The sequence below is a fragment of the Phyllostomus hastatus genome, unplaced genomic scaffold (assembly GCF_019186645.2).
Source record: "Phyllostomus hastatus isolate PE091 unplaced genomic scaffold, TTU_PhHast_1.1 phas_contig_58, whole genome shotgun sequence".
NCBI lineage: Eukaryota > Metazoa > Chordata > Mammalia > Chiroptera > Phyllostomidae > Phyllostomus > Phyllostomus hastatus.
In genome coordinates, this window is record NW_025333916.1 from 32,508,313 (window position 1) to 32,531,958 (window position 23,646).

Consider the following 23,646-nt stretch of genomic DNA (forward strand, 5'->3'; position numbering starts at 1 on the left):
GCTGGTGTCCTGCTCTGGTCATACGATGGTCTCTTGGCTGTGTCCACTTCAGGGATACAGCAGTCACAGCTAAGCATCAGCTGCCCGAGCTGGGTGCCAGCATCAGCACGGTCCGACAGTGGCACACACATTGGGGCAGGATGTGGGCCAGGATGTGCTGGGAGGCATGGGCGGTTGGTCCACAGTGGAGGTCATGTCTCGGCGAGTGGGCAGTGGGTGGGTATGCACGCCCACACCCAGGGTAGGGTTAGGTACAGGCTACCTGGCAAGAGGCCAGCAGCACCCAGGTAAAGTGCCCTGGTTTTAACAGGACAGGCAGCCTGTACCAGGGGCCAGCTGCATCCCATCTCATTGGGCCCACTGTCTACTCACTGAGTGTCGGGGTCATTCTCTGTAAAAACACGTGTTGTTCAGGAAAAAGAACAAACATCTTTAGGAAATTTCCTTGACTCATTCAGTTTCTGTGAGGGTTTCTATCCAGAGGAAACTGATCGTTCCTGGTGGGCAACACCAAGCTGCTCTGCCTCACCCTCCTGTGTAGTGCATGCCTTAGCCAGGATGGTACCGAACAGCAGGTGCCACCTGGGCACAGACATGGGACACAGAGCAAGGAGAGGCCAGAACATGGCTCCTTCTGGTAACCAGCCTTGGAGAGGGGAGGTGGGGGCCCTGAACTGACTTAGTGTCCTTAAGAGGTGGCACCAGGTGAAGACAGGGTTGGGGTGATGCTTCTATAAGCCTAGGAATGGCAGCGAGTGCGGAGCTGGGAGGACCCTACGGGGCGCAGAGGGAGTGGACCCCTGTCCACACCCCGATTTCTGACTCCTGGCCGTGAAGGTGTATTGTCTTTAAGCCACCAGTTCATGGTGATTCCTATGACAGCCCCAGGAAGCTCCTTTCTATCAACTGAAATGGGTTGGACTCCTCATGAATGGTATCTATGGACTTGACATTGATGCACTATTTTCTTTTTATAAAAGACATCTAAATTTTAACTATTAAAGGTGTGTCTCTGTGACACCAAGACCTCAAGGATGACCTGCTGGAGATGATTGCCTAGGCTTCCCTGTGTGGCTCCACCTGGGGCGTCTGGGTCCCATCCTGGAGGATGGGACACACCTGGGAGGTGGGTCCATTGGGACATTTAGAGGCAGGCACATGGCTCCATCTCTTGGGCCCACCCCCATTTGTGCCTCCCCAACTAGTCTTATCTTAACCCTGCAGAGGCCCTCCTTGTGCACTGGGCTGTGGACACCGTTGTGCCGTGCCGCCCTTGTTTCGGCCCCAGGCTCACCCGCCTTGATGTTTCAGCTGCTTCACCCCCACCCCCACCCCCGCCCTTAGACTGGGTGAATGCTGCTCCCATCCTTGGGCCTGGCCCCTGTGTGCAATGACAAGTCTAAGCAAGTAGTGGCAGTGTCCACCTGTCTCTGCTGGGGAGGAACCAGTTCCGAGGACCCAGCCTGTGCTCACAGCTGTGTCCAGCCACCTCATACCATCCAGAAGGACCCCCCTTGCACATGTGTACACAGTTGTGTACACACACATGTCCATGTTAATTCCAGAGCCAGAGTAATGTCTGCCTTCAGGAGACTGCTCCTTACATTCTCCTTGGTGTGATTTCTCGCTGATAAAAGTTTGCACCCAGACATGCCTTGAAATGTTTTTAATAGATTTGATCAGGCAGTTGTGGCAGGGTCTACGATGGGCCCCCTGCCTGGACACTGCCAACAGCACATTGGGGGGCCCTTTAAGGCACATGGATTGTGATTAGGGTTACACAAAGTCCGGCTAAGATCATTTTCACCAAATTCACAATTTCACCACTCATTATAATATACTTCAATTCCAATTTCAATGAAATTCTTGCTTTAAAAATCTCCTTTCACAATAGATCAATAGTACACAGTACATGAGCACTGTGACAAAATTATTTTTAAGAAGTGAGAAACAGTGACTCCTAAATTTGTGTGCTTTATCATCTACCACAAAGTAGGCCAAAGTTCAGTATTAAATAAATAGGAATTCTTTCCTAATAAAAAATTTTACAACAGTTTTCCTAAGGAAATACATTCATAAGACATTGTTTACATTCTGTTTTACAGTGACAAGAACAGCTAGGATTCTCATTTATGAAATGTATCCACAGTACCAGGGTTTATAACACTGTGTCACAGGTGGAGTTGTCTCTCGATCACTGAAATGTGGGGCTTGGGGTTCTGTGAGGTCTCGTGTCTGGAACTTCAGTTCCATTATGGCTGTGCTTAGACTGTGCAGTTCAACAAACAGATCTGCCCATCCATCACAGAAACACAGGGCCGAAGGGTTTGTCCAGATGTTTGCCAAGTGGATTCACCACTGGGAAGTTGAGTGTCGAGTGGGGTAGTAGGGCATCCAGCAGCTGCCCCTGAGCTGCTTTACCGGACTCAGCCTCTGGCACTGCATCCGGAAATTGGGTCTGGGTCCAGTGGTCCAGGGGAGTTGTTAAGGCGGCTGGAGGTGCCAGACTGACTGGGCTGTGGACCCCGGACGACCACCTGCTCCTGGACCCAGCCTGCTCTGGAGGAACCACTCCTGCGGGGAGTGGACAGAGCATTACCTTCCTAGTTGCTGTTGGTGGCTGTGGCTCAGTGACGGCTGGCCTGAGGTCACTACCGGACAGGTTCTGTTGTGCAGATTGTGGCTGCATCTTGTGCTGACAGAGTTGATTAAAATGATTGCAAAGTGTGGGGAGCAACTACTGAAAACCAGCTCTCCTTTACTTGTGATGGCTGAGCTAATTATTCAAATAATGAGCAGCTCTGCTCCCCTCGGGATAAAGAGCCTTCGCTATGTTGGTGAACAAACACCACACTGAATGTTCCTTTTGTTGTCACTTGTTTTTCTCAACAGCAAAGCCACGAACAGCAAACTGCAGAGACTTTTCCATCAGGGACTCAATGTGCACCATGAAAACACTATAAACTGCTAGTAATCCTCACCCGTGGAGGCTGTGACAACTTGAGCCCAGCATGAAGTCTCCTTTCCTGAGCAGAGCAGAGCCTGGCTTCTTTAGAAAAGCCTCTAGGAGTGTCCTGAAGTCCACTGTCCCTTTACTCCTTCACTACCTCGACTTCACACAAAACCTTCCCTCTGAGGAATGGGTGGGCAGATGAAGGCCGACTCGGCAACTGCTAAGTTAGCAGGTCCCTCGCTAACTGCTCCCCGCAGGATAGCCAGACAAGGGTCTTGGTGGGGATGGGGGAGCTCTAAGGCCACATCTCTGAGGCCCTGAAGGAGGTAACAGGCCGTCTGTGCTACAGCGTCCTCAGTACAGGGCCAGGGGTCTTACCAGAGTCTGAGCCTCCCCCCAAGACCCCTTAGTTCTCCTTAAAAAAGCAGCTCCCAAGGGCAGAACTTCCACAGCTTCCCTCTGCTGTGGTCGGGAGGGCCCAGGTCCACTTAAGGACTGATTGTATTTCTAAACGAGTTGTTTGCTAAATGAAGGCCCCACTTAGCTTAGCTGGAGCTGTGGGGGGACGCCCATGCAGCCAGTGCAAGCTCTAACCCAGCCTGGGCTATCTGCCAGTGGCAGGTGGAGCAGCTCAGGCCAGAGAGCAGGTGTTTTGAGTATGGAGCAGCACCTGGTACCCAGAGGCTGCGGCACTGAGACCAGACCAGACAAGTGCTGGGCTTTAAAAGTCTCAACACAAAAAGGATGAGCGAACAGATGTTTCTGCAATTGTACTTAGTCCATGAGGTGGCAGGTGGTTCACAGAATTGGTTAGTGGACATGGTATCACCCAGGCGTTGGATGACCACAGCCCCAACCCCTAGGCCTATGAATTGCTCCTGGAGCCAGGGCTTCTGACCTCCTGGGGCCCTGAGAGAGGCCAGCCTGGGCCTGAAATTAGGTTGGTACCGTGTGGGAAAAAATCATTTTTCTTGAGTCTCAGTTTCCCTGACAGTGCTGATGAGAGAGAGAAGGAACATTAAAAGTGACAAGAACTCAAACACGGAGCATGGCCTCTGGAGTCCCAGGGCCCTTCCAGTCCCTGAGTCAGGGGTGACAGCGGGAAGAGTACTAAGTGCCAACTCAGTTCAAAACCAGGACAGGTGCACAGAAGGACCCAGGAGGCAGTCTCCTTACAAGGGCACCTGTTCAGATCTCCCAGAAGCTGGAGGCTTGGCCACTGTCCACTTCTCATTCCACAGGGGCTCCCCTGCACTCTGCAGGTGGCGCCACGCAATTTCGAGGTTTGGGCCTTGCAGACATTTGGTCCTCCTGCTGCTGATCCCACACCCAGACTCTGGATGAGGGGGGAGTGGCGCCCAAGGCTGCCCCAGGCCTCGGCGGGAAGACCCCGGGTCAAGGCCAAGGAGGGGACACCTGGGAGGTCGCATCGGTCACAGGGGCGTCTCCTCTTGCTCTAGTGCATGCGGCGGCGCGTGGAACGACGGTTGCAGCGACGCGAGCTTGAGCAGTGCTGGGCGGCGGCGAGCGCGGGGCCGCTGGAACGAGCGTCGGCTGTGCACACGGCGCGCCGCCGCCGAGCGCGCGTGCGCGCCCGGCAGTCCCCGGCGCTCCAATCCCGCCCCCTGCGTAGGCCCCGCCTCCGGCGCAGGCCCCGCCTCTGACATAGGGCCCGCCCCCAGTTCGAGGTCTGGCGGTGCAGCGGGCCCCGGGTTCTGGGCAGTGGGCTGGGCCGGGGATGCAATTGCCGGGGCCGGGTTGGGCAGGGGTGGGGCGAACAGGCGTGGAGGCTTCTCAGCAGCAGGCACTACCTCGCGCGGGGACGTGCGTCCGGTCAGCGGAGCATCAGAGCCCGTGTCACCTGCAGGAGAAACCAGCGTGATCCCGGGCTCCTGAGGGCAAGGAGAACCCCTACAGACCCAGCCTGGGGCCCACCCCCACCACCTGCCTTGTTCTGGGACACTTGCAGGCCACACCCTGGCTGTGTGACCACCAAAGTCCCCAGTGACAGGGTCAGGTAAGACCTTGACTCCACAGACCTTCCACATGTGCCCCCTTCTGCCCACCACCGTACAGAGCCCAGCACTGAGATCCAGGATGTTCAAGAAGACCGCAGGAGGGAGGAAGCCAGGAGGAGACAGGGGCATAGAAGCACCGCGGAGTCCTGCCCACAAACTCTCTGCCAAGTGGGACTGTGCAAGACGCTTCACTGTGCACCACCACTTCTAGTCCCAGAAACGTCCGGAGAAAGGCCAGCTCGCGTACCAAGAAACCACTTCGCCACCCTGGACCAAGTCCTCCCAGGTGGACTGATAACCACCCCTCTCCAAGTGTGCACAGGAGAGAAAAACAGGTGAAACCCCCATAAGCGAGTCTGCCCCACCTGTGCTGGGGGAAGTCTTGTTTTCCATTTCCTCCCGTGTTCCCACAAACACTCAAGGTAAACGTGCCAAGCCCAAAACCCTGCCCAAGGGATCTCCCTTCCCTGCAGAAGGCTAAGTGGGGACAGCACCTTCTGGGACCCAGCAATATCACCACTGCAGCACCTACTGAAAGGCAGCCTGGTCCTTTACCCTCCACCCTCACCCACCACCCTCTTCGTGCCTTCTCCCTTCCAGTCCTGATCGAGGAGGGCACGCCCACCAGCACGCCCTTTCAGGGGGCGCTCCTCTCTGGATGAGGGTGAAAAGAAACAGCTGCTTCTCTCCTGGACTCACTTCTGTCATGTATTCTTTCTCTGGGGGCCCCAGGCCTTGGGGGAGATAAATAGATGTTCCCTGTCCACATAGCACCCCAGCCCAGCCCATGCCCAGTCATCTCTGAGCTCATAACTGAGATTCATGGGCTTGCTGCATGGGTTAAAAACTTAAGAGTAGTTAGTGATCAAACTGACAATCTAAGAGTAAATTCTAACCAGTAAGCTAAAACAGTCAAGTCCCCAAACAGCTCAATCCTGACATCCCAGCTGAAGAAGCAGAGGCTCGGATAGTCTCCTAAGAAAGGTTCAACAGAACAAGAGGCTTGTGGGAACAGGCTTAGCAAGAGGAAGAGCAGCTGGTGGAGAAAGTCTGCAGAGGTTCAGGTCCAGGGCCAAGAGAGAGGCAGATGCCTGGGGAGAGGAGCTGAGGAGAGAGCAGGTGTTAGGGACTCGGGAGGGGTGAGGAGCCAGTTACATGTGCGTGGACTCAGGCAGAGTGGTGTGGGGCTGCTCCTTGGGGCCCTCGGCCATCAGGAAGGAGTCCACAGACTTGCTGCTGAGGCGGAAGGGAGCCAGGCGGTGGAAGTTGCCCGGAGATTGGGGGATCTGCACACGGGCCCTCTGGGAGGGCACCACTGTCTCCCCGGGAGACTGCCAGGGTGGCACCCTGGACAGGATGCTCGGGTCCTCATCCGGGGAGAACACAGGGTTGTCAATTCCTAGGAGAAAGGGCAGTGGCTGATCAGCTTCCCAGGTATACCCAGAATGGCAAGATGGAGGGTGGTACCCAGGGTTCAGATACCAGTGCTTCCTGCGGCCATCACCTGGAGGTCACCTAGAAGGTCAGGGACATGTCTCTGTGGGGCTTCAGGCCCTCCACCCCATGCTCTCCTTCCCCACACCACAGGCAGGACAGGTGACAGCTCCCTTCTCTCAGAGCAGAGACCTCCCCGGTCCCACTGGCCCTGTCCAACGACTGCATTTGCTTCTGAGGCAGCAGAAGGCCACCCTCTCCCCTCACCTGAGGGGGAGTCTGTTGCTGTGTCTCTTGTGACATTCGCCAGGAACTCGATCCCCCCGCTCATCTCTTCAGCATCGTAGTTGGGGGTCTCCTCCGGGTCTGAAAGTTCCAAATCTGGTGACAGAGGAAGGACAGCACAGGGGAAATGGGCTGGGCACACAGAAGGGCCTGGCCCAGTGCTCCTAGCACGCCCTGGGGGCTGCCGTCACCGCCACGCCGACAGGCAGGGCAGCAGCCTGCAGTGCAGCGTCCTGGGTGCTGGGCGAAGAGTCTCCCTCTGAGGACGGCCCTCTGCACCCTGCCTCGCCTTCTGCCCGTGCCCCTGACTTCCTGCTGACAAGCGTTTCTCCTGTGGCCCCAGTTGGTACCTTTTTCCTTAATGGTGAAATTGTGTATGGGGCTCTCCATTGGCAGTTTGCCATTGGGAATGCTGCTGTTTCTCTGAAAAACAGGGAAAAAAACAGTTACAGGTAAAAATAAGGCAGCCACAGAGTCCCTACTGGCAGATGGTCCTTGGGAGACCCCACTGGTCCGCAGCCCAGATCCCCTCCCTGTGCAGGCCTGTCCCTGAAGGGGGCGCCTTGGATCACTGACCAGCATGGTCCCCTGGTGACCTTAACCCTCCACACCTGCTTTCACGCTGTATCCCCCACCCCCAAACCCCGGTCTCCCTTGCCCTACGGCCCCTCGCTCAGCACCCTCACCCGCTTCTGGGCACGCTCTCGCTTGTACAGTTTGGACGCCTTCTTGTTCTGGTTGATGCCCAGCTTGGTCGACTTGAAGGACTCCAGGCGCTTCCTCATGGTCCTGTGGAAGATCTCCTTGTCCTGCTTCTCGTCTTCCTCTGGAGTTAGCTCATGTCGACTATAGAGATGTTTGTACTGAGGGAAGGGGAGAGGGAACAGGGACGGGCACAGCTGGTGGTGACCTGCAGGGCTGGAGGCACCCCAACATCACCGCCCCCATGCAGCCCCGGGGCAGGCTCCCTGCGACGCTGGCCAGACAGACGCACAGGACTCTGGAGCCCCAGGACCAGCAGCAGGTAGGCTGAGCCCGGACCCTCCGGCCTGAGGGGCGTCTTCCCTGAAGGCAAGGATTCCCCCCTGCATTCCAGGGAGAGGAAAGGGGGGCCTGTGCCCCCACCCAAGGCTCTCTCTCTGGTAGGGATCCCGAGGGTCCTGGGGAGGCGCCCCCACTGCCTGGGGAGCTCACCTCCTGCCGGGGCTTGTATAGGTACTGCTGCAGCGTGTGGTGAGTGACCATGTCCTCCGTGTCGCGGATGCTCCTCCGCCTCTGCTCCAGGGACTGCATGTCCAGGCACACAGCACTAACGTTCTCCCTCCTACATGGGACCACGTGGAGTGGTGTCCGAGAGCTCTGTCACTCTCTCCCCCTGCTCTCCTGTCCCTGTGCCCTCTGGCCTGGGCACCAGCCACTGTCTAGAAGGCTGGTCCTGGGAGTCCTCTTCCTGGGGGTTTTGGTCTGACCAACGCCCACAAAGCCTCCCGTTGAAGGCTGGCCTTACCTGTGTGCATTTCCCACAGCCACGCTAAAGCCCCAGCTGTGGGCCCGAACGCCCACTGCCTCTCCCCAGCATCCGGACACTGGCTGATAAGGCCAAGGACAGCCTTCTGCTGCCTGCAAGCCTTAGCCAAGCAGCTGGCCCAGACAAGGCAGGAGGCTCTGGCCCCAAACCTGCTGCCTGGCTTTCCTGACTACCCCCTGCCTCCACCCTGCCAACGTTAACCCACTGACTGGATAATAGCGGTGAATTTGTGCAGGGGGACACCTGGCACCTACCTGTTTCCATGCCCCTCCGCACACTCTGTGCCCCCCCCCCATGGTGTTCAAGCTGGGGGCCTCCACTTGCCTCTTTTACACCCCTCGGTTGCCCCAAGGTGCCCAATGGCTGGTGTCTGTCCCTGGTGTGGCTGTGATCAGGAGGGCCTGGGAGGTGCCAGGCAGGGAATACCAGCCCCCCAACAGCAGCCTCCAGGGGCATGGTGCCCTGGTGAGGGGCGGCCTCTCCCAGGGAGAAGCCTGGGTGAACTCAGGCACGTACAGCAGGTAGGAGACGGAGGCCTCCACGGTGGACGGGCGCGGCGTGCTGAAGTCCACGTTGACCACGTTGTCAGTGCTAGGGGAGCGGATGAAGGCCAGGGACCCACGGCGCTCTCCCTGTGAGGGGACAGCCTGTGTAAGCGAGGACAGGGAGCACCGGGGCCGGGCCGGGCACTGGGACAGAGCCCAGAGAAGCACGAAGCTCTGGAGCCACGTCACACTGTTCCTGGATCCAGGACACCTCTCCGCCAGGAGAGCCGAGATTTCAGAGGCCACGGCCAAGGCCCTGCTTGGGCTATGAAGCAGTGAGTTAGCATTTGTGATGGAAGAGGAAAGTGACACTGCAAAGGTGTGTGGAGGACACAGCACCTCACTGGGCACCGTGTGGGGCGGGGGGGTGTCGGTAAAGCCTGACGGGGTTAGGAAGGTGACCCCTGCCTCCACTGGGGGTCCATGGAGGGAGCCTTCTGGAATTGTACCTTCAGATTGAGACCTCACAGAGCAGAGCCCAACAGGAACAAAGGTCACAGCCTGGTTCCTATTGGTGGGGGCTGGGCCATGAGCTGGGGGCACCCCTGAGGGGAGGGGCTTGCAGCTGGGGAGGATGGCTGGGTGGGACCGACCTGCTGGGAGCAGACGGCAAGGTGCACGGGCCACACCCTGGTGTCGTCTGAACAGGCCTCACCAGGGGAGGAGCCCACGGGCACAGTCCTGGGTTGAGACACTGCATGTGGGGAGCACAGGTAGAGGTGAGGCTGGGGACCTTGCCAGGAGCCTGTGTCACCCACATGGCAGCCGGGAGTCTGGAGCCTGTGGGTTGGGGTTTCCGTGGAACAGGGTTGGCGTGGCCCTGGCTCAGTGGATGGTTGAGGGGCCCTGTCCTCATCTCCCCGTGTACCCCAGCTCCTCCGCCAGGAGCACAGGTCCCTCTGAGCAACCTGGGTATCAGCGTGTCTGGCGCGTGTGGGGTAGAGGAGCCCTGCGGAGGCAGCAGTCACTTTCCCTCTGAACAGACGCTCCCAGCCCCCTCACTGCACCTCTGTGTTGAGGCCAGAGGGTTTGCTGAGAATCGCAGCTCCTCAGGCTCTGCGCAGACCTCAGCTGGCACGAGCAAGGACAGAAGGAAGGCATGACATCTGCAGGTTCCGGGGGCTCAGAGGGAAGGCTGGGATTGCCTAGTTAGAGCCCCTCAGAGGAGGCCTGGTCAGGGGTGGAAAGTGAGTCTGCTGCTGTGAGTATTGGGTGTCACTGAGGGCAGCAGTGCCCAGCAGGGCCATGTGGGACGGCCTGGAAGTCACCGTTACAGGTCATGCACTGGGGGCAGGAAAGAAGCAAGCTCAGGACCTGCCTAGACCCAGGCCTGTGCAAGGCACCAGGGACTTGGGGCATGCTTGGGACTTGGGGCATGTGTGGAGACGTGCATATGGCAGGGGTGGTCTGGTGATCAGTGTGATGGCCATGTGGTGATCACATGCGTGCACTGAACAGCTCGAAAGCACTGCCAGGAGGTGTGTGGCTGCTGGGGAAGAGGCCAGCTGTGCTGCATGTCCCATGAGGGCTGGAGTTAGACCTGAGACCCACCATGGCCCGACTGTGACCCAACTGCGCGTGGCTGGAAGCTGCTGCTTAGGAGGCAGTGTCAGAAACAGAGAGATCCTGGGTGTCACCATGAAGCCCACACAGCAGGCCTGTCCCTTATCCACCCACATGCTCCCTGAGCCCTGCTCGTCGACGCTGCACCCTGGATGCATAGGGGTGGAGAGCTCCCGTAGAGGCCTGGGGTTGGACTCATTTCCTCGGAGAAGGCCGGGGTCTCTGAACGCAGGTGAGTCCTGCTCCCCGGGAGGGATGAGGGCATGCTGAGGAGGCCACTTCAGAACCACAGCCTGCCTCCGGGTGTGTTCCATGCTCACCCCATGGGACTCGAGAAGACATCCTTGCTGTCTCCCCCTGTGTGTGCATGGGTGAGCACACATGTGTACATGTGTGACATGTGTGCGTGTGCGCACATGTGTGTGCATGAGCGTGTGTGCATGTGTGTTGGGAGCCATGATGGCCCCATAACCCCCTACCTAGCCTCAGAGGTCAGATCCACCAGCACCATAGTGTCCTGCAGAGTCATGGGGGAGGGTTCTATGCCTCAGCCTCCGGTGAGAGGGAGCTGTGACATGACCCTTTCTTTCCTGGGGTATTGGAGGACTCATGGGCTTCATGTAGACTAGCAGGTGGGCCATCAAGAATAGCATGGTGCCCTGGCTAGTGTAGCTCAGTGGACTGAGCACAGGCTGCAAACCAAAGGGTTGCCAGCTCAATTCCCAGTCTAGGGCACATGCCTGGGTTTCGGGCCAGGTCCCCAGTGGGGGCGTGTGAGAGGCAACCACACATTGACGTTTCTCTCCCTTTCTCCCTCCCTCCTCTCTCTCTAAAAGTAAAGAAAAGAAAAGAACAGCATGGTGCTGCCTGCAGCTGCCTCCCCACCCACCCCGTGGCCTTAGGTGAAGAGGAACCCAGGGGCTGGCCACACCCCATGTCTGGGTCCTGGGTCAGGCCCCACCTCCAACACGGAACATGTGCAGTGTCTCGTACCTCGGCCACGTAGCTGATGGCGTCCTTCAAGTTAAGCTCATGGAAAACATTTAGAATTCGATCTCGTGACTTTTGGGCCGACCTCCTCATAAGGATTTTGCTGAGGAATCTCCTGTCAAAATTGGACCACCTGGGGGACAGAACCAGACAAGGTCAGCAGCTGGAGGGCTGTGAGCGAGGCCCTGGGACGACAGGGCAGGGCACCCCCACCCACGACCCAGACTCGCCAAGCACAGTCTCCCGGAGCTGGGTGGACACAGAAGGCCCCCTTTTCTCTCACTGGTTTTTATGTACTATTTATAACCACCACAGAGGCCAGTGTTAAAAGAAAAGCAATAAACCACAATCATGCCTGTTTCACAACCCTGTATTTTGTTCCTACCTTCCTATCTGATGACAATGGTTATAAGAATGTACATAAAATTGTGCGTTCTGTTTTCTCATTTAATTTGACATTGCAGACAGTTTTCAGAATGACTATGTCACCCCCCAGAAAGGTGGGCTGAGGACAGGGTGGGGCTGAGGATAGCGTGGGGCGCGCCACACCTGCAGGAGGCACGGGTCAGAGGAGGAGACTGCCCCGCCCCGCTCAGCTCTCACACTCAGACAGAATCAAGCTGCCCAGAAGTAGTTTTTTAAACCCAACATGATCAGAACAGGGACCAGTTGTTTGGGTCAGAAGGGGAAGGGGCTAGACCAGGCTGGAAGGGGAACTTCCAGAAGAGGCTCAGTGCCCGGGGGGAGGGGAACACCAGGCAGGAGGGGCTCCAAACACCTGGGAGGAGGGGTTGCGGGGGAGGAGGGGGACCTGGACATTTCGGCTCCTTTGAGTGCAGTGTTCTTCGTAATTAGAGTTTTGTGGGGTCAGAGGGGCAGCGTTCTCTTTATCCGGAAGGTCTACAGTCAGTCATTGGATAGAGGAGGAGGCAGAGAAACGAACAACTGAGGCAAAAGTACCGCCCAAGGTTCCCTTCTCATCCAGTCAGGGGCCACACCGGCCACTTACTTGTCTCTGAGATAATTGTGTCCGATTTGCCCTGATATGTCCTCGATGGCCGAGAGGATGTGGTCAAAAGCCTTTCCAGAACAGACAGAAGGGTCAGTGTCACTTGCTGGCTCTCCCTATGCTCCTCCCCAGGTCCTGCCTTCCCCCCAGCCTCTCCCCTCCCCTCCCACCTCCCTCCCTCCCCCACCCCCCTACCCGGCCATGCAGCTTCTCGTTGAGTTTGGGCTCGCGGTGCTCACTCCTCTTCACCTTCAGCCACTGCACCAGGGGCTTGATGGTCAGGCCCTGGGAGACGGAGGGGGGCATGCTGACCTTAACAGCCGGGGCAGGCCCCGAGGCACCTCACTCCGGCCCACCGGGCCCCTGGTGTGCCATTCCACACCCGACCCGCCCACACCCACAGGGGGTGGAGCGGGCCACCCTTATCCAGGGACCCGGCAGGTTTGTGGGCTACCCTGCAGAGAGGATCCCCCACAACAGCCCTGCGGGTCCCCTGGCACCTCTTGAAGGCCCGAATCAGCTCCTCAGATGAGCCTGAAGCAAGGCCAATCGGGGTGATAAAATATGAACTGGGGCTCTCTCAACCAGTGACAGCTCAGGAAGGATATTTTTAAGCTGAATTGTGCTGCGTCCCCTGTGGGGCCACATGAAAACCTACAAAACAGCTCCTAGTTACTAAAATTATAGAATCTAATTAGGGTCTGGAGCTCGGAAAGGCTCTCTGGAGAGCACGGCGGCGACGGTGTGGCCTGCCCGCTGTGGCCAGCGGACTCGGGCCACGGAGGGCTGTCAGGAGGACAGAGAGGCCTGGCCAGTCCAGTGCAGAGAGGCTACCTGGAAGATGACAGTGAAGTAGATGACGATGATGGTGGTGCTGACAAACAGTTTCTTCTCCTTGACCTTGTCCTCATCCAGAAGGACCACCAGGGCAAAGGCCACAGCCCCGCGCAGGCCGCCATAGGACATGACCACCTGGTCTATGATCTCCAGCTGCACCATGCGGTACCGGTTCAGGATCCAGGTCTGCAGGACAACACCTGTGGGGCCAGGCCCGCGCTCAGCTGCCACAGAGGGCCCTGCGCCTGCTGCTACCCTCCCTGGCAGCCGCTGCCCTTGAAAGGTGGCACTTAGGAATTCCCTCTAAGGATGGAAGGCAGTGACAAGTGACAGCAGCCTCTAGCATAGGGGATGGTGACAAATCCACGTTATGGCCCTGTTCACCTCTGTCCCTTGTTCCACTTTGGAACTGTGCCTCTCTCTGCGGACACTCTGAACACTCCAAGTCCGAGGTGTCAGCTGCTGGGCAGCTCTGCTGGGCTCAGGTCTCTGTGGGGCTCAGGCTGTGCTGGCCGAGGCCTTGCCTCCTGATGCCTCGGGCAGCTCTGGGACCAAAGGCCAGCACCTGGCCCTACCCCACCATGGCATCTGCTCCCTGGAGCCCTTAGTCCCCAGGACCGGGGGAGGTGTGGGTGTGATCACTGGAAGCCTCTTGCCCCCTGGGGCCCCCACACAGGTCCCTGAGACAGCACACGCCAGGGATGGTGACAGGTTCTGAGGGGCGGCAATGGGCTCTGGCCTCACACATGCCATGGTCCATTTCCTCAGTGACTGCACTGTCCCTGAGTCATTCTGTCACATCCCGAATGAGTCCATGGGGAACCAGCCGGGCTCCCCTGGGTTTGGGAACCTGCTATGCTGACCTGCAGCTGTCCTACCTTAAATCACTGTGGTGAGGCCACGAGAAGGCCTGGGCCTTCACTGAGGACTATTGACTGTCCGTCTGAAGCTCCCCAGGGGCTCCTGAACCTCCCCTCCGCTGGGCTGGGGGCAAATGCCAAATCCCTGGTCCCCACAGACTCCCCACACCCAGTCCCTATGTCAACCTGCCACTGTCCCCCCACTGTCCTCCTGCCATCTCCCCATCATCCTCCGTAGCCTCCCATCCCCCATCACCCCAGCCTCATCATCCCCCCTTGTGCTCTATCCCCACTGCCCCCCACCATCTCCCAAGGTTCCCCATTTCCCCCATCCCCACACGGTCCATGTCACCCCCCACTGCCCACCCCGGTGCCCTCACCAATGGCCCGGTACACGGAGATGAAGACCAGTGTCAGCAGCACGAAGGCCGTGTTCCACCGCCAGATCCGGGGGTCCACCGCCGAGATGCCCAGGAACATGAAGATGATGGTCTCGGCCCCGCTCGCCAGCATCTTCATGGTGTAGCGCACGGTGGTGGAGGACTGCTCCGAGATGTTGGCCTTCACGTACTTCTGACAGCAGATGCCGCAGAAGGTGATGCTGGGTGAGGGGTGACAACATGCCATGGGGCACTCCCACTGGACCCTGTGGGGCCACTCCCAAGGCCCAGCACCTCTGTCCCCCGGAGACATCTCGGGGCCTCTATGTTCTGGACAAATGTCCACTCACTGGACAGCCCTTCTCTCCATGAGCTCAGGGTTCCTACTTGGGGTTCAGCGACCTGAGCTGGGACCAGGCCAACATCACTGCTATCTGATAATGAGCCTCTGGGACCTGAACCCTGAGCCACAGAGCAGGCTGCCTGTTTCTGCCCCAGCCAGGCGGGCTGGCTCGAAGCGGGAGCACAGCGCAGGCCGGGACGGGAGGGAGGCGGGGTGTGGTGGGCCAGGAACACAAGCCCCTCCCCTCTGGCCCAGAGTGGGCCTGCAGCGGGCACGGTTGCAGCAGAACACCAACTCCCTGTTTAAAAAGCTCAACAGATCAAATTCTTCGCCCCCACAGTGACGTTCCACCCAGCTTGGGAAGCGGGCCAGGCAGACGGTGGGCTGGAGAAGGGACTGTGACAGGCTGTGCCACCTCCAGGGCTGGGGAAGCACAGGCGCCACCCCTGCCTCCCCCTCATCTGGGTGGGTCCCGCTCCCCTGTTTCAACAGCCCTTGCTCGCCACAGCCCACCCTGCTCAGCAGGGCCGCCAGGGTGTGCTCCGGGCTCGGGGGCCTGCGGGAGCCAGGGAGGACTTACGCCAGGATGGCCGACAGGGACAGCATCTCGGAGGTGAGGTAGGACAGGTAGGAGATGACGAACACAAAGCCGGGCTCGATGATGCGCACGTGCTTGGTGAAGCGGGTCACGAGCGAGAGCAGGAAGGCGAACAAGACCCCCACCAGCGTGCCCCCCAGGCTCACCACGAAGAAGGACACTGCAAGGGGCAAGGACGCAACGCTGGGCTTCCTGAATGGCCCTTTGTGGCCTCAGCATGGCCTGACCCATGTGGCGTGGGCCAGGCTGGTCAGGCTGGCCTTCCTTTCAGGCCATTCCTCATGGCAGTTGCCTGGTAACCCCCCCAACAGAGGCGCCAACAGCTCAGCAAATAAGAGGCCCATTCTCTGGAAGAGAGGCCTGGACTCTTGCAGCCCCCCTGTGGAAAGCTGGGGAGGGGGCGGACCTGTGGCCCACAGGAGGCCCGGCTCCCCATCCACATCAGAGAGAGCATTGTGACCAGTGGCCCTCTGGTGTGGGTTCGCAGTGGGGACCCAGCCCCGCGCCCACAGGCACAGCCAGGCTGCCATTATCCCTGCCCAGAGAAACATTTAGGACTCACAGGGCACCAGGACCCACATCCCCCAACCTGGTATCCCTGTGGGTCTAACGGGGCAATGACCCCCAGGCTTCCCAGGGAGGCTGGAGCCCAGTGAAACCGTGTCTATGAAACACACTGGGGCCAGAAAGGACTGTCAGACTGTGGTGGGTCCCAGCGGCAGACCTTGGGCCAAAGCCGGGCCCAGCCCAGCTCTGTAGTCCACAGACACACTGCCAAGAAGTGGCCTGCATTCTCTTGACACACGGACCCCCCAACCACACACCTATGCCTTTCAAGCAATCCACGCCAGTCACCTTGTCACCACCCAGGTTCACGAAAGATTCAAACACGTTGTACAGGACCTGGGAGACAGAGAGGCAAACCAGACATGGGGTCAGCCATCTGTCAGCACTGCCCCTCTCCCCGTCTCAGGCCCCAAGCCTCGCGGGACTTGGCGCTACAGAGGAGCTTGTGGCAGCCATCTATCTTGTAACCTGAAGACTGCTGGCAGGAAAATTATCACAGGGCAGTAATGGTCAACAGGAAGAAGGCCAAAGATGAGCCAGTAGGTGGGGTCTGGGAGGCAGAACACTCTGAAAGGAACTAGAACCTTCAGGAGCAAACATGGCCCTTTCCTACTCTGGGCAAAACAGGGGTGGTCACAAAGCTAACCCACTGCGTGCAATTCTCAATTTCATTTTCCAAGACAAACTCAGTTTCATCTTTAGTGGCTTCACTGTTATGCTGCCCCCCGATGTGGGATCACACCCCCTGGCATCTCTGCATGTTGATGTTTAAACCTTATCCCACCAAGACGTTGAGATGAAACACCCAGAAACCTTATCCTCAGCCTCAGTTGTAGAGACAGCTGTGTTTTCTGAGCCTGGGTGCTCCTAAACGATGCGCCGGGCTCCACCCCAAGGAAGTGGAGGTGCCGCCCTGGGTGGGCTGCAGGCCCCTCGGGAGGAAACTTATCTCTGTGCCCCCAAGTCTGTGCTCCCCAGGACTCCCAAGGGGTGGGTGAATAAAGTTGTATTTGCAAAAGGAGAAACACAGGTGCTGTGCACATGGATGGAGCGCATGCACGCGAAGGTCAGTGGGAACCAGACCATTGCTTGCCCAGCTTCTTCGTGAAAACCCGTGTGGGAGGGAAGACGGGGCCTTGTGCAGGAGATAAGTGGAGAACACCCTGGCTCCGCTGGGGTTCGTGCTCCTACAGAGACACAAAAGCCTCAGGGCAGGAGCCCCAGCCTTGAAGGGGCATGCACTGCATTTCTGATCAAGTCTCCAATTACTTCCAAGCCCCTGGAGACTATCTCATCCACCACAGAAGGAAACTGGTGCAATCTTCCCTTAGGGTCCTTCAATCTCCTGAACCCTGAAGTGACGCTGGGGACAAGAATTTCTTAGAGAAGCCACACACACTTTCAGAGCAAGAGGGAACTCCATTTCCCACATGTCTGCAAAGCCTGTGGGCCGAGGTGGTGCACGGCGGGGCACGGGGCACACAGCCTGGCCTAGAGTCGGCTCAGAGACACGGTCACTCCCAGGGAGCTCATGGCCCAGTTTGGGACTGGGTTTTGAGAACTTCATGATGGCCACAGTGCTGAGACAATTCCTCACGTTTCAAGAATATTCTATTCACGTCCCATAGTGTTAGCTTGGCCTCCAGCCCCTGCCTACCCAGAGGCCCTGCCAAGCTCCCAGTGCCACCTCCTTGAGGGAAAAACTATGTTCCTGGACACGCCATGGGTGCTGGCTGATCCCCCTCCCCAACCCCAGTGAGACTGTATCTGTTTACTTACTAATGCCATTTGGAAAATCAGGAAGAAGGGCACCCACTGTAGGCCCAAGGTTAAAGACCCTCTGCTCTGGGGACAGAGAGCATGGGATTGCAACAGTGAAATCGTCACCCACAAAGGAATGAAGTGTGTGTGGGGTGGGGGTGGGGGTGGGCGCTAAGAACTGTGAAAGAACAAATGAAGAAACGGGATTAAAACAGCCCGTCATTCCGAGTTAGGAGCGAGTGGAGGAAAAGGCCCCCATAAAAGGGGCTGGCCTGGGGAAGGCTGTTGGGGCCAACGAGCAGACCCGGGCTCTGCGGGAGACCTCGGCAAGGCTCTCCCTGTGCTGAACGCACTGAAGGACAGAGGCGATGCCCAGGGATTGGGGGAGGGGGTCCGCATTTTCCAGCACAGTGAATATGGTTCCCCCCACCCACAGGTTTGAATGCTCTGTGGCAAGTCCAGGACTCTCCTTCCCCGGCTCTCTCACCACGGTGACAGCGTCATTCAGCAGTGACTCCCCAAAGACAATGATGAACAGGACCTCGTTGACATGAACCTCCTCAAACACCGCCAGGACGGCCACCGGGTCCACGGCAGCGATCAGGCTGCCGAACAGGAGGAAATCCAACAGCCCGATCTCCAGGTGTCCTGCGAGACAAGCGGGGCGTCAGGGAGAGCCTTAGAGGGCTGAGTGGGTGAGGGCCCCTGCGGCGTCCCCTGGCCACCAGGACCTGGGAGAGAAGAGGAGCTATGAGGAGCAAAGGCGGGAGCATATCCTTGGCCTTTCTGGGGCTGCCTCGGGCTGCTGGCCTGGCGACTGCTGGACAGGGGACCCCCAGGTTGGGGACTCTGGCTCTCAGGGCTCAGGCTGGCTGGTGTGGGAACCCAAGTCAGACTACTGGCCTTCCTCAGGGGCTTCCATAGACCTTCAAGAAAGGTGGGGCACCCCAGCCCATCCCCAGGAGACTGACCACCTGGTTCTCTTCTTCGTGTCCCCTTAGGCCTGGAGGACCCTTCCTGGCCAGCTCACCAGGAAGCCCACTGCAGGCAGATGAGGGCATCAGGTCGTGCCTGGCCAGGAGACGTGCAGTCAGACCCCAGCCCTGGGGAGTTTGCAGCCTAGGTCAACACGAGTACAGATGCAGGGTCACAGGTGCTGGGAAGGCGTCAGGGGACTTGACTGGGCGAGAGAAGGCCTCCCAGAGAAATGATGTCTCAGCCATGACTGGCACCGGGTCTGGCCTAAGGGGAGGTGAGGGGGTGGGGCAGGCCTCACAGGACCCTGGGTACCATGACTGCCCTTGGGAAACCCCAAGGACCCCTAACGTGAGTGGCTGCAAGGGAATGGGGGAGAGAGGAGGGAGATGGATGACACATTTGGGGGTGCTGGGAGGGGAGAAGCAGGGGCTGGGGTGAGGGAGGAAGCTCTGGAAGGAACGGGTTCATATGGAGCCCAGCCCCCTGCTTCCTTCTGCTGCACGGCTCCTGCCCAGGGGGTTCCTGGGCACCTTTGGGTGGGGAGGTGGTGCTGAAGTGCACTTTCACCCTTTGCAGTCCTCCCAGAGTTATCTCAGGTCCCGATCACCAACCGTCACGTGCTGACCCCGTTTCCCAGTGACGGGCCCGCAACCTCAGGGAGGTGCATGTGGGTACCTGTCCATCTCAGCCCAGGTGTCAGGCCTGCCCTCAGCCGGGCTTGGTTGGAGGAGGACCTTGGCTGTGGGCCTCCTTGCTGCCCCATTGGCATTGAGTCCCCTCCCCAGTCCGAGTGGACCGCAGGGGCCCAAGAGCCAGCCAGGCCTTGAGAGCAGGAAGAGACCCATTGACAGGGCAGGGAAGACGGAGGGAGGGTGGGCAGGCCTGAGTGCACACAGGCTGGATGCTGCCCCGAGTTCCGGGACAGGGGCATCTGCGGGAGCCCCGCTCTTCCTCAGGGCCCAGCCATGCCCCCAGGGTTCCCTCAGAGAAGGTGGTCTCTGCAGACGGGGTTTGCCCACAGAAGAAGTCTCCTGTGAGCTCCTAAAGCCCCACTCCTGGCATCAGTGTCACAGTGTCCCGAGGAAGTGACAGGTGTTAAAAGAACCAGCTTCCAGTGAGTTTTAAAGGACCCGTCTGGAATGGGGACCACAGGTTTTGCTTTTCCACCCCAGACACTGTTGGTGGGCAAATGTGAGAACTCAGTCCTGCCTGGGTTCAAACACCAGGGGCTTCCTGACACACATTCTCTGTCCAGGCCCATCAGTCCTTAAAAGCTTCCCTGAATATCAGCCTCAAGTTGTGGAGGACACTGGCCAAGCCAGCGGTGCATTCTAGAAGCCAGCCTTCCAAGCAGGACGCACGCTGGGGCTAGAAGCACTGACCCTGCTAGGACCGCTGTGGACGAGACTGGGGGCTTGTCGCCACCAAGCTGCACATTCTAGTCCCTTTCTCTACCTCGGGCCAGAAGACCCGTGGCTTTGCCTACCTGCAGGGGCCTCTCCAACTGCTGGGAGCTTCTGTAGGTCCTGCCCCTGAGCTGACTCACGTGGACAGTGACCCAGGATGTCCAGGCCAACCCTTCCCCAGAGGGGTGCACTGGGCCTCAAGCCACTGGTCTGCACAGATGGATCCCTGCCCCACTAGCCCCACTGGCTCCCAGCTCTGTTTACCCGGGAACAGAACAGACATGTTGGCTCCTGGGCACCACTCTGCTACCTGACCTGGCCTGGGGCTCAGTTGAACCACCTGTGTCCAGGGGTGCCAGTCACAGGCATCCCTGCTCTAAACCCTGAGACTTCCCCCTGGGCCCAGCAGCCAGAGATGGCCATGTCATCTTAGGTATGTCCTGACTACCTAAAGGCATCGCCAATAAATGTAAACTAATCACACCGCGTGGTCCTGCAGCTTCTAGGCGAGTGTAACACCATGTCACCTTTGATAGGTCTCTCTGGGCTGAGCCTGGTGGGTGGTGCCAACAGTGGGGGGCTTGAGGGAAGATGTGTGCTCCCCGTGGGGTAAGGACAAAGTCCCAAGGTGACACATGTGCTGGGCGAGGTGACTGTTCTCATCAGGGGACCTTTGGTCCCTCTTTCTCAATGCATCTCCTCTGTCACTAGGATTTAAAGGTCTTAAGCCACATGGGAGGCAGGTACAAGGCTCTTCCTTCTATCAGATGGGAAATCGCTAATCTGGGCTCATCCCCGTGAAACTGGTTCCGGTGGAGGAAGTGTGTGAGGTGGGGTCGAGCGCTGAAGCAGGCACATGGGTGGTGGATGCTGACACCCACTGTCTCACTGCCCCGATTACCCCAGTGCCAACAGCAAACCTGCAGACTTGTGATGCAGCAGGGGCAGCCGTGGCAACCCAGACAGGCCAGCACCGAGGGCTGCACCGAGGGCTGCACCGAGGGCTGCACCACGCCGGCACGTCGGTGCAGGGCCTCAGGTGAACCCCTGGCCTCGCCTGCTCCAGTTTCCCAGGTAGATAATGACCAACCTGTAGGTGGGTGGGGTGAACCTTGCAGTCCGCCAAGGCTGAGTTAAGTAACCAAACTGAAGAAAAACATGGCAAGGGAGTAGCTTTGTGTGCCTGTGAAAAGGTGTGGCCTTTTCTCCGTGGTTTATGCAGAAAGGACACCCAAACGTTCTCATTAGGTGCATGTTTACCTGGGCTGTGGGGCTTGGATGCAGGCCTCTGCCAGAGGGGCCTCCTCCTTTGTCCCTGGGGGCTTGGTGATGGGGAGAGTGGGGCTGGACCCCGTCTCTCTGCCAAGCGGCAGGGACAGCAGCTAGGCCGTTCCCACCTGCTCAGCCCACTGGCCTCCCTGGTCCAACCAGACTTCATTTCCAGGCAGAATGCATGCCTTGGCCTGGGGACAGCTATTCGTGGACTGAAGCTTACTTTAAACAAACCAAGAGGGTTTAGTGGGCCCATCAGTGACCTTTCTCACTGACCAGAAACACCACTTCTAAGGCCTGTGTTCTGCACCCTGAGCTTTCTTAAACAGGGATGCCCAGAGGCTGCCCAGCAGAGCCCACCCTATGGTGTCCACCCTGCAAAGCCCACCCCAATGGTGCCCACCCTGCAGAGTCCGCCTGGTGGATGGGGGGCCTGCTCACCCATCAGGCCACTCAGGAAGACGCCATAGAGAGAAAGGCCAGTGGTGGCCGCATTCCACACGGTGCCGATGACAGCGTATAGCAGGATGGTGCCCAGGTTGCTGAAGAAGAGCCGGTTGGGCATGAAGTAGCCAGCGTCCAGCACGATGGGCGGCAGCAGGTAGAAGAAGAAGACGGTGGGCGTGAGTGTGAAGGATGCGATGTGGTCGGCCGCCCAGACGATGCCGCCTAGCACGAGGCCCAGCACGATGAGCAGTGCACTCTCAGGGACCACGCTGGTGACCTTGTGGGACAGGTGGAAGCCTGCGGGGGAGGGGAGTGTCAGGGGGCCAGGACCCTTGGGGGAAGGGAGTAGGGTTGTGGGGGGGTGGGGCCCGACAGGGAAGGGGAGGATGAGTGAGGGGCTGGGACCCCATGGGGCAAGGACAAGAGGGAGGGGTTGGGGGGCAGGGACCCCAGGGGAGGGGCCATCCCGACATCACAGGACAGACATGGGCTCGAGAAGCAAGGCCCCTCAGCCTGTCCTTGGACGCTTCCCTCTGCCCCATTCACGTGGCAGCCCCCCCCACCCCCCTCCCTCAGGGCCTAGCCAGGCCACGCCCTCTTCAGGTCCGTTCCCTGGGCGGGAAACAGCCTCTCCCAGGAGCAGAGCCTTCTAACATCAGGGTCTCCAGGGCTCCCTAAAGGAACGAGCTTCACTGTCCACATTCAGCTTTTAGGGGACCGTGGCCCCCAGAGGCCTTCCCTCCCACAGCCGGCCCATCGGCCCCCTCGACCCCCCGGGCCGTCAGCCCTGCCAGGATCTCAGGAGGCTCAGGCCAATGGAGCCCATTTCTCCTTTGTTCTGTTGTAAGACTCATAAAAATAGTGACAGTGTGTACATTAGGCTTTCAAAATAGTTGGAGTGCTGACAGAAGCAGTCGGCTCCTTCTGCTTAAGCAATATTTGGCATAATTATCTTTTTCATCCACTGAAGTTCTCTGCTTAGCAAGAGGCCTTCTTTGAAATTCTGAGCTGAGCCGTCTCCTGAACTGCCAGGACCCAGTCCCAGTGGGGAGGACAGGGATTCAGGGCACAGGGCGCTGTCCCGCCAGGGTCCTGCCCTGGGCAGGTCCCGCCCCGTCTCAGGAGGAATTCTTGGGCGAGGCCGGAGGCGGCAGCAGCTCAGAGGCTGGGTCCTGCCCGTTCTGATCCAGCCCCACCTATCAGGTTGCCTCACTCCCTGGCCTGTTTCATGACTTGTAATCATGGGTCATAGTGGGGGCTCCCCGAGGCAGGAGGTCTCCTGGCCTGATTGCTGTTTCTTCCACATGGACAGCCCTCTCCAGTCCAGCCAAGAAGGCACATGACAGACCCAGTACAGGGCCTTCCAGGTACCATGGCCTCTGGCCTGTGACCTATGACTTCCAAGAGCCACCCGCCGCAACCCTGCCCTGCCACATGCTGGGTAAGAATCAGAATGGGTTAGTGCTTCTGGGGCCTGTGGACCCGCTGAGGGTCCCAGCCCCATGCCCACAGGCCTGCGGGCCCTCCGGAGCCCCAGCCCAGCTGCACATCTCATCCTGACCATGCCCTGCTCTCCCCCCAATATGAAATGCACATACATCAGGCGGAAGCAGCACCCCTTTGCCCCACCCCAGGGGAGCCTCCCAGGAAGCCCGCAGAGGGTGTTTCCACCCTTATGGGGAAACTTGAAAGCTGAGGAGACTGGTGCCTGGATGTTGCCACATGCTTGAGGACAGATGACAAGTGGAACCAAGGGTGACCACCTGGAATGAGGGATGTTGTTTCTGAACAAGGAGGGCCAGTTTCCTTGGGATCCTCAGGCCCTGCCTGGCTTCTCAGCAGGAAAACATCCTGGCCTCACCGGGGTTTACA

The 23,646-nt window shown here is 58.6% G+C and overlaps 1 protein-coding gene across 2 annotated transcripts in view; it reads right to left on the reverse strand.

The window, feature by feature from the left end:
• Window positions 1-1,651: 1,651 nt before the first annotated feature.
• The window catches only part of SLC9A3 (solute carrier family 9 member A3), a 49,748-nt gene continuing 27,753 nt past the window's right edge, over window positions 1,652-23,646 (reverse strand). Inside the window, exons 2-17 of one of the 2 annotated variants that reach the window (XM_045848033.1) lie at window positions 21,769-22,071; window positions 18,159-18,319; window positions 16,168-16,246; window positions 15,326-15,503; window positions 14,403-14,623; window positions 13,160-13,362; window positions 12,521-12,610; window positions 12,326-12,396; window positions 11,320-11,449; window positions 8,735-8,850; window positions 7,885-8,014; window positions 7,377-7,553; window positions 7,041-7,113; window positions 6,673-6,786; window positions 6,127-6,370; window positions 1,652-4,814 (exon numbers count right to left, since the gene is read on the reverse strand). In XM_045848033.1, coding sequence (XP_045703989.1) covers window positions 4,811-4,814; window positions 6,127-6,370; window positions 6,673-6,786; window positions 7,041-7,113; window positions 7,377-7,553; window positions 7,885-8,014; window positions 8,735-8,850; window positions 11,320-11,449; window positions 12,326-12,396; window positions 12,521-12,610; window positions 13,160-13,362; window positions 14,403-14,623; window positions 15,326-15,503; window positions 16,168-16,246; window positions 18,159-18,319; window positions 21,769-22,071 — 2,294 coding nt within the window. In that variant the 3' untranslated portion in view covers window positions 1,652-4,810. Of the gene's footprint in view, window positions 4,815-6,122; window positions 6,371-6,672; window positions 6,787-7,040; window positions 7,114-7,376; window positions 7,554-7,884; window positions 8,015-8,734; window positions 8,851-11,319; window positions 11,450-12,325; window positions 12,397-12,520; window positions 12,611-13,159; window positions 13,363-14,402; window positions 14,624-15,325; window positions 15,504-16,167; window positions 16,247-18,158; window positions 18,320-21,768; window positions 22,072-23,646 lie in introns of those variants that run through there. The other variant, XM_045848034.1, reaches the window with a different exon arrangement.